Source organism: Helobdella robusta, assembly GCF_000326865.2.
Source record: "Helobdella robusta unplaced genomic scaffold HELROscaffold_4, whole genome shotgun sequence".
Lineage (NCBI taxonomy): Eukaryota > Metazoa > Annelida > Clitellata > Rhynchobdellida > Glossiphoniidae > Helobdella > Helobdella robusta.
The window spans coordinates 3,167,043-3,177,518 of record NW_008704902.1 but is presented as its reverse complement, the minus strand read 5'-3'; the positions used below and the strand labels follow the sequence as shown (position 1 = coordinate 3,177,518).

The 10,476-nt window shown below is 31.4% G+C and overlaps 2 protein-coding genes across 2 annotated transcripts; both read right to left on the bottom strand.

The window, feature by feature from the left end:
• Positions 1-5,784: 5,784 nt before the first annotated feature.
• Positions 5,785-5,940, bottom strand: HELRODRAFT_127925 (hypothetical protein; the record flags this gene model as incomplete). The annotated part of the gene is made up of 1 exon (XM_009024600.1): positions 5,785-5,940. A coding segment is annotated over one exon (156 nt), but the record flags the coding sequence as incomplete, so codon positions are not given.
• Positions 5,941-6,918: 978 nt separating this feature from the next.
• Positions 6,919-7,068, bottom strand: HELRODRAFT_148159 (hypothetical protein; the record flags this gene model as incomplete). The annotated part of the gene is made up of 1 exon (XM_009024599.1): positions 6,919-7,068. A coding segment is annotated over one exon (150 nt), but the record flags the coding sequence as incomplete, so codon positions are not given.
• Between the last annotated feature and the right edge of the window lie 3,408 nt (positions 7,069-10,476).

The window sequence follows — 10,476 nt, the reverse complement described above, 5'->3', positions numbered from 1 at the left end:
AAGAGAATATTTTCAAATGATAATTTTGAAAAATTTGAACTAAACTGTCAGAAAAAGTCACCAAATTTTGTTATTAGAAATCCATTCTCCGCCGCCGCATTAATTTCTTGCTACTACCGGATGGATTTATTCATTGAGGTTTTGTTTACTGATAAGTAATTGTATGATGTTCTGTGTGAATATGCATATTCAGTGAATATACAGAAGAACTGTGAGGATCGATTCGCACGCTTCTTCTTGATTAAGTAAGTAGAATTTTGATCATCTGTTGGCAGGGTTTTCACTACTCCAGAAATGTGTGACAGATAGTTCATTAAAGTGGAAAAAATATCGCAATATATATCATACAATAAATTTATGTTGTTCGTGCGATCGAGAAATTGTTAGGCGGTTTGTTAAAATATGTGTCAGTCACTATATTTCCATATGATTTAATGTCTATATTTCTTAAATGGACCAAATGCTAGCTTCAAAAGTTTGTTTAAAGAAAACATTTTGTAGATTTAATTAAAAACATTGACTTTCTGATTGCTTCAAACAAATATCATTAAGAATGTAAATTAAAAAATTGTTGGTTTTTAAAAGAACCAGTTAAAACGTTCTTGCAGATGCAAACACAAATTCCAGTTGCTTAATTCGAGCCTTTTTGTGGAAACAATTTTCTCAGTGAATTGTGTAAAGAAATAATGGCAACAACATTAACTTTTTTTTATTTTCAAGTGAATTCTGCCAAACTTAACAACATCTCTTTAAGAGCTAAAAAACTGTTAAAAATTGTAAAGTGTTGGCAAAGAAAATGAAATAAATAAAATTCTACTAGTTGCTGTTTTAAATTTATATTTTTTCAACAACTTAATATTGAATTTATTTTTCAAAATAATTTTGATGCGGCATCAGTTTAAATATTTTTAGTTCTTTGTATAGAAAAATAACCAGTGCTTCATCTAATTTTATACTTTTATTTGCGAAATATCTCATCTGATGAGGTTTTGCTTTTAAAGCTTCATGCTTATGTATCTTTCTTACTCGGTTTCGATTAATTTCCATCCGGTAAAGTTTTCAAACCACTCAAACGATTTACACATAATCATATACTTCTGCCTGGATGGCGTTCAAAGATATCAAACCTCGACGTTAATTTTTGAAAGTAGCTACTTTTAGCAACATTTCAATAAATGTTGTTTTCTGTTTTGTGGGAGTGTAGATATACGATTGTAACTTCATTATTCTGAATGGAGTGTTAGCCTAAATCATTGATTTGAAAACAAAAATAAATATAAGTTTAACATTCGATTGTATTGGTAAATGATTAAAGTATCATTAAAAATTTTATCAAATACTCAATTGTCGGCATCACAGCATATAAGATAGCGGGTACGCGTTTTGGCGAGGCTTGTTTGACAAGATGTAAAGATTGATTTCTAGAACAACTCTTATTTCGTTTTCTTACTAAAAATGTTTTGTTCGTTGGTTGGAAGAGTAAATATGAACTATAAGAAAATTTTCATATGCAAAGAAAAAAATAAAATATGCATCAGAAAGTTGACACCTATTGATGAATGACGAACACTTGCCGTGCGGCCGTTTGTTTAAACTTCTTTTCAAACTGACGTCGCGCGTCGTTCGTGAGGTGAAATTTTCTTGGAAATGTTTAACAAAATCGTCAGCGTCATTGCCATTTATAACGATTGTCAATGAACTATTTTGTGTTAACCTACATATCAAAATACATTTTAAATTTGTAATATGCTCTAGATTTATTACAAATTTGTATGTTTAAATTTTATCTCAAGTGTGCTACACTGCCCAAAGAAAACTAACTTAACTACTTTTAAAATTGTTTTGTTTAAAAAAATAAAACATATTAATAAAAATCTTGAAATTACTAATTAAAATTATAACCACACAAAAGTTTAAAACTGCATGGGAAGTGTTTTAAATTGCTGCTTCAATTTGATTTTTGTGTATTTATTCATAGCTGAAGAAACATTTTTGCGGAACTTAAAAACAACTTTAATGGAACGTCAGTGTTCATTACAGCACTGCTGAAATTGATTAAAAAACCCCTTACGGACTCCATGATATGAAAGGTTGCAAAAATTCATTTACAATAAGTGATCGAGTTTTGTTAGGACTGCAACTCACATTAGCAGCCCGTCAGATGCGAACAGTTTTCACATTCACTCCATTTGGGATTGAAAATTTACATTTTTAAAAAAATATGAAAGATGTTGTCTAGCAGTACTGTTAAATGGAATGTTTAAAGAGATGGCAAATTTAAAATTTAGAATGCGTAGTAAGATAAAAAAGCCTGGTAAAAGTGTTGAAGGACAGAACGGAATATAATTAGGTAGGAACGACGAATTCAATAAAAATGTCGGATAACACTACATTACGTACCGGAAAGAGCAATTTAAACTATCAAAGTTGAAGATGAATTTCGAAAATATTCAAAATCTTCTCCTACAAATTCAAACAACCTGTGTGAAGAGTAGGGTGGAAGATTTTACCAGGATATTAAACTCCGGAGGTGACTACATTGAAAAAAATAGGTTGTGCTCGTGATGGCAGATTAATTTTAAAGTATGAAAAAATGATTGTAACCAATTTCACTCAAAAAATTAGCTTGAAAAAAGCATTTATATAGTCGGTGATTAATCGGAAATTAATATTGTTATTTGTTTATACATTTCTGCACCTAAATATATTCTCCAAATTAAAGTTAAAATTGTTTAAACGTTTTTGAAATTATATGCATTTAAAAAAGAATCATCAACATTATAAAGAAAAAATAGGATGGGAAGAAAACATTCAATAAACTGAGACTAAATATACATGTCAGCAATAATTGAATTACACAGGACAGAACAAGATTCTCACAATGGGGTGCTTTCAAGTTTTCAAGCAACAAACTTCATTGCGTGCACCTGGCATTTTATGTCTTCAGATTGATTTGGATAGTCAGAAATACATTTTTAAAAATATAAAAAAATATAGAAATCTTCTACATTAGTCTAACTTAAGTGCCAGTGAAGCACATGATGTACAATAGCAGAGTATGCATTTGCCGGAGAATGTATCACCTGTATGTTATGTTTCCGACTCAACTTGTGAAATTGAAATGAGCAGCGTTCAAAAACTGCATGGATGTTCTTTTGAGGAGATTGCACGGCTTAGCGTCAAAAAATAAAATTATTGACTGATGGCTTGTTTTTGTTGAGAGTTTTAAATTTCTGCAATGCAGCATGAAAATAATTTTAGCACAAAACATTATATTTCTTTTTTCACAAAAATCGTTGAGTCATTCATTCCAGCTATTCGTACGTGCTACGAGCTGCAAACATAACAAAAAAAATGACTAAAGTAAACGTATTAAAAAGTTATGAAGAGAAATACGATGGTGTAAAAAATAAGGAAATCGTCATCATGGAGGGAGTGCTGATGATTTGCGAGGATGGCCCCCATAAAAAGAAACTTGCCTCGGCATGAGATATTTGCATCGTTGCAATCGAACGTACACATTGGCAAGTCCTGTCCTCACGGGTCAGCCTATTATTATTTCAAATGTGAATTGAGTCCTTCTCTCATACTTTATAATGCTTATTTGCTTTCTCTGATGTAAAGCCACGTGCGTATGTTCTGGTGTGCATTTATGCATGCATGTATGCAATGCATCTCCCACACACAACGATGTATGTGTGTGTGTATGTTTGCTTGCTTGCATATATTCATGTCCGTATGTAAGTAAATATATCCGTATGTATATGTATAAATGTATGTTTATATGTAGGTACTATTGAACGCGCTAATTTAAATCATGCACCACCCTTCCAATCATGCACCGCCCTTCCAATCATGCACCGCCCTTCCAATCATGCACCATCACCAGGATCCGTGTTTGACAATTCATAACGCCAATTACAGTTTGTCTGTCGTTTGACGTTTTGATTCAAAATTTATAAAACAACTTGTCACGCACAAAATCAATAAAAATACACCAAAACTACCCAAAATGTAATTTGAAGGCAGTTGCGACAATGCAAGGTGGCCACAAGATGTCCCCATCTAAACCCTTCACGTAATGTAATTGCATTTGTGCCGGCAACTAACCACATCGGCACGTATTGTATTCTTGTATACAAACGTATATGTGTATATTCATATGTATGTGTATATACAACGTTCCGTTCATTTTATTACATCGTTTCATTGTAGGCACATATGTGCATTTTAAAATGGAGTCTAAAAGGAAACTGCACTATGCGCTGTGGTCGCAGTCTTCCCGCGTCATATTTTATTAACTTCTTCCAACAAATAATTTAACACGTTTCAAAAATCTCTTCTGTATTTTTATTTATAATGGAAACTTTTCAAATTTTTTACAAAGTGTGTCTTATCGTCGTACAGCTCATTAAACTACAATAAAATTCAAAAATTCTTTGTTGTTCGCATAGAGGACTCAAATATTTATAACAAATACGAGTTGCCAACACAATTGTCCATTAACTAAAACTTCTTTCTTACTCTTTTGATCTAACTTCAAGGGACTTTTTTATTTTTTTTTCCTGGTACTAACATGACAACCCATCCCTAAATCTATTTTTACCAACTGAGTTGCGGTAAATATCATTATCATTAGGTTACAATTTCGACGCAAATATAAATTAGATGTTTTTGCTAATGGTGTGTTATACATTGTGTTATAAAGAGCATTGTAGTCTTAGAGCAAATTAAAAATGATTTTAGGCGTTTTTTAAATAAGAATCAGACTCACACTCGCACAAACTCTCTCAGCAAAAAACATTTTAATAGCATACAACAAAAATAGACAAAATTTGGAGCAGCGGGCTTTCGTTATCATCCGTTTTCCCTCAAGATCCTCTCTGCGACATTTCCAATTAATTACATTTTGTGTCATAACATGCACGTGTCATGTGTGGAATGAAGGAGCAGAACAGAGCATGCATCACTCAGACACAACATGTGAGTTGCTTCGTATATCAGCCATCATTGCAAATCCATCCTAATTTTTCATACCATTTCAGAATGAATCTATGGAAAACCTTACAACATCAATCACTGTATGAATTTTCGTGATATGGTGGGAATGCATGTTCACAAACGTACAAACATTGAAATAAATTTAAAATAAATTATTTACTGAACATTAAGCATTTATATTCTTCTTTTTATTATTATTATTATCATTATTGTTATTGTTGATTTTGTACAGCAGCGGGTGTGGCTATAGATTTTAATAAACTTTTTAAAAGAATAATACATTTAGTAACATTTACTAAAGGTTAAAGTTTTATTATTATTAAACATTGTAGATAACTTTTGAATACATTAAAACAATTATTATTAAACATTGTAAATAACTTTTGAATACTTTAAAACAATTTGTATTAAACAGCATTGTTATAACCGTCACAAATATATTTGCTAGAGGCCCCAGTGTAGCTAAGAACGCATACAGTTCGAGGAGGAACAAGAACCTTCTGACAGCGAGATATCTAGGACGTTCGAGTAGCGTCGGTAAAACGGGTATATAAAGACGTGCGAGCTATTGAGTGATTGTTATTGAATATTTGATATCAGAAAGCGATTGATTGTTAATGTCGAAAGCGGTATTTAACAGTATTTTCATTTAGAAAACTTATTTAACAGTATTTTCATTTAGAAAACTTAAAACTTCTATACTTTAGTCAATAGTTGAATGAAAACGTATCTTTCATTACCTATCATTTCAAGTTTAAAAGTATGCTCTTGTTTCACGTTGATTGATATAGCAGACCTGCATGTTGGACAGGACGACTTTCTTTCACTCCATTTGATAATACATCTGCAGTGAAAATTATGACGACAGTTCAATTGAGTCACGAAGGAGTTTTCTCGAAAACTTTCAAGGCATATATTGCATTCTTCGTTTGTGGATTTACCCGCAAAAAATGGCAGTTTATATGTCGGATTGTGTAAAATTGCTGGAAGAAATTGGTCACGATGATGAATAATAGTTCTAAAAGTGTCATCTCTATGCGTACGCATCTCGCGATCGTCCTTTAGAATTGATGCCCTTAACAAATATTTCTCATATAAATCTTTTACTATGTCAAACTGCTGGCCGTTAGTCAATGCCCGAAACTTATCCAACCACGCAGATCCTTCTTTAATTTCATTCGATCTTATTTGGGTAAGGTATCTTGCAAATTCTTTTGTATCATTGGCAGAAAAAGTTTGCAATTCCACGTAGTTTTTCAATATTTCTTCGTACATAAACGCTTGTACAATATTTGGCTTATTTCAATTTTTTAAACTCCTATTGTGGGAGTGCATATGGCTGGTCACAAACGTGCAAGCATTGTTAATAAATAACTTTTAAATACTATAAAAAATTTTTGCAATACATATTAATAATATTAAGATTAATAATAAAAACAATATTGTTATTATTGTTAAAGTTGCTTTTGTACAGCACCAGGAGTGGCGACTGATTTTAATAAATTTTTTAACACTTTAGACATTTAGTCGCATTTAATATTAAAATAAAGTTTATAGTATTATTATTATTAAACACCATATATACATTCAAACAGTTATTTTTAGCTATACTATTTTTCCTTATTTACCCGAAAGTATAGAATAGAACATTCATATTTTTCAACAAAAACGTAGGAAAATGTTTCTTTAAAATTAGAAATAAACTTTTTTTAAAAGTAAAACACCTCAAACTCAATAGATCTGTGAAGTTATATTTATAATGGATATCTTAATAGCAGAGTCTACGTTTAATAAAAGATTGCTTTGTAGTTGTAAAGCCTAATCCTTCCATTCTTTAGTCAGCAGTTGAATGATGGCGTATGTTTTGCTGTCTTCCACTTCAAGTTTAAAAGTATGCTCATGTTTAACGTAGAATGTAATTGCAGACCTGCATGTTGGACAGGACGACTTTCTTTCACACCATTTAATTATACATCTGCAGTGAAAAGTATGACGACAGTTCAATTGAGTCACGAAGGAGTTTTCTCGAAAACTTTCAAGGCATATAATGCATTCATCGTTTGTGAATTTTCCTGCAAAAAATGGCAGTTTATATGTTGGATTGTGTAAATCTGCTGGAAGAAATTGGTCACGATGATGAATAATAGCCCTGAAAGTGTCATCTCTATGAGTACGCATCTCGCGATTGTCCTCGAGACTTGATGCCCTTAACAAATATTTCTCATATAAATCTTTTACTATGTCAAACTGCTGGCCGTTAGTCAATGCCCGAAACTTAACCATCCAATCGGATTCTACTTCAACTTCACTCGATCTTATAGTAAGGTACATTGCAAATTCTTTTACATCATCGGCTGAAAAACTTTGTAGTTCCTGATAGTTTTTCAATATTTCTTCGTACATGGAAACTTGTTTTAACTTATTCTGACGTATAAAATTTTTCAAATATTTCATGACATAAACCTTTATTTGGTTTTCAACATCCATATCACTCATTTATCACTCAAAGTGTAAATTTAAGATAAAAAGATGAGAAGTAAAGTATTTGCTTGAATGGAAGATCTCATTTCTTAAATACCTTAATTTTACAAACACAATGTAGCACAAAGTCTTTAAATATAAGCAACCTAGGTATTGCCCAAAAACAAAGAATCAACATTAATCGTAAAATGTTTTACCCAAACATTTAAAGAAAAAGCGGCTCGTTGAAATTGAAAGCAATGAAACTGTAAAGTTGAATCAAATGGATATAAATGCTTGTAAAATAATTAATAGTTGACCATTGGTTTATTAAAACTTGATTGACAGATAGCTAGATTTTAACGTTTTTTCTTTTTTATTGATCAATCAATCAATCGATTAATTGATCAATTATTTTTATATCATCATCATATTTATTGTTATTATTTTCATCATGAATATTATTATTTATTTTATTATCATTATTAATGTTATTATTAATAATATTATTATAGTTTTCATTATTTATGTTGGGGAATTATTTTTAACGTCAAATTTGACGTGTGACTTTACGATTCACTTCTGTTTGTTCTTTCTTTATTTATTTGTTTGTTTCATTTGTCTTTGTCAACGAGTAACAACAACAACAACAACTCAAACAAGACAGATAGTTTATAAATATAAAAAAATAATTTAAATAATAATATTATGAATATGATCGTTTATGTTATATTACTTTGGCCAAGTTATATTTTAAGTTTAGGAACGAATTTTCCAAATGAAATAAATTTTCAATTAAATTTCATTAGAGTAATTTTCAATGGCGTGGATTTAGAAAGATGTAATTTTGTGCAGAGGCGCGTAAAATAATTGCGTCATTCTCAGTGAATAATTCACGCAGGATTTTATGGAAAAACGTTTAAAGGAAAGAATGGTATACAAATTATGAAATAATGAAGTTTATTTTATTTACTCTACGCAAACCGTTGTTTGTTGTGTTGTAGTGTTTGTTGTGTGGTTGTTTGTCGTAGTAGTGTTTGTGTGTTGTTGTGTGTTTGTGTAGCTGTTTGTTGTAGCGTTTGTTGTATTGTTTCTTCAGATTCAACCATTCATTCACTACTTCTTTTCACTCATCAAACCAACAGCTGATATTCATTCACTGACTCTGCAGTAGTACCATGTTAAATTTTAAATTTCAAGATTCTTTCATGTGAAAATGACTTCAATACATTAAATGACATTTACATGTCGTGCGTTATATAAACGTTATTTAATGCATGTAGTTACATTAAGGTAGCACTCTTTGCATCAACCTATCTATCATTCGTTTTCTGTTACCAGATTTGGTATTATTTGCTACTTTTAATGTTTCGTGCAACTTGTTGTCTGCAATGTTTGCTGTTTTATGGTGCTGTTAATTTACTTTCAAGACAATTACTTGAATGATGTTAAAATATTTTCTGACAAAGATTTTTATTAAGATAGATTGTTGGTGTTACATTTTTCAAAAAATTAGATTATCAAAGTTTACAATTACAAGAAATTTGTAAATTATAGTTGACTTTTGAAAAATGTTAACTTCAAAGTTGATTTTCACAAGAAATGTGATTGTTCCTTTCTTCTATGGTTTAACCGCCATCACATACAGTATTTGAAAAGTTTCACTGATCTCAGTAAACAAAATTACATTATAAACATCAGTAAAATTATTTTCTATGCAATTCACATAGCCGAGGTACATGCGGAGTTACATACGTGATGCAAATTAATTCAACGCAACAGTAAACGGCTTGCAAGCGGTTCGGCCTTAATTTTCTCATTCTAATGTTAAATCAAAAGGCATAAACATAGCATGGTCTACTACTACGGTCGAGCGCTTTCGATTTGTTTATTTCTTTCACCATGCTTTCCAATGTGTGTTAGATATAAAGTCGGCAATTAACTTTGTTGCACACATATTTTACACTTTTTGCGTCTGTGCATTGTTGACGTTGAATGAAGTGTGATGGCACGCTGACATCCTGAAATGGTTTATAATGCTGCACTGACCACATGCCATAAAGCAACGTGAGGCACTCACAATTTCATCTACCATCTCTATTGATTCTCAAACCTACAAATAACCTCCATTGTCAGTCTATATATTTTATTACCGTAAAAAGCACCGGGCTGAAAATCACGAATGGAAATGATCCGACAATAAAAATTGAACCTTCCTTTCAAAGAATTTTGTAGCAATTCCTGAATGTTTTCCATGAACGATAATTTATGTTTTGATGTTGCGATGAATATTTATTTGGTGTATACAATTTATTGTTGTAGCTGAATAATTTTAAAGATGGATACAAAAAATTTTTTTCAGAAAAATTTTAAAAAACAAATGTTGTATTAAGACGGAACAGCCTACTTGAAAATTGAGCGTGCATGCAAGATGTGTGGACATGAACAAATAAATAAATTCAAAAATAAATACGTGTTTGTTGATTCGTGGGTTTGTTTGTTTGTCTGTCTGTCTGTTTGTTTGTTCAAATGAATGCTGCCTGGCAAGCGAGATACGTGCTGTTGCGGACAAATGCACGACGACCATGTAACGAAACAACGCCGTGTTGCAAACTCTTCTTAAGTTTCTTTTTTTATTAAATCCATTTGATTATTTTTTCTAATTTTATTTTTACAGAATTGGCTTAATTAAAAAAGTTAGAATAAAAACTCCGAGTTAATTTCATTGAAAATAATTTGATGAGTCTTTACGGGCCATTATCTTTTAATAGCAGAGTTATTGAAGGACTGTGCGGCCCGGTGGAATTGAGAGGCACTGACGCGAGCAAAAGTCAAGATAGTTTGTATGTTTATGCCACACTCCAGATAAATTGTAAGAGAGTTAGTTGCTGCCTGATAAATGACTGAGTTGTCATGAATTGCAGAAGGAGAATGTTTTAATTGAATTCCGAGTTATCCATCAGGTCACGTCAATGTAGTCGTTGCATGTTGTCATATCGTGTTGCTCTCTTTATC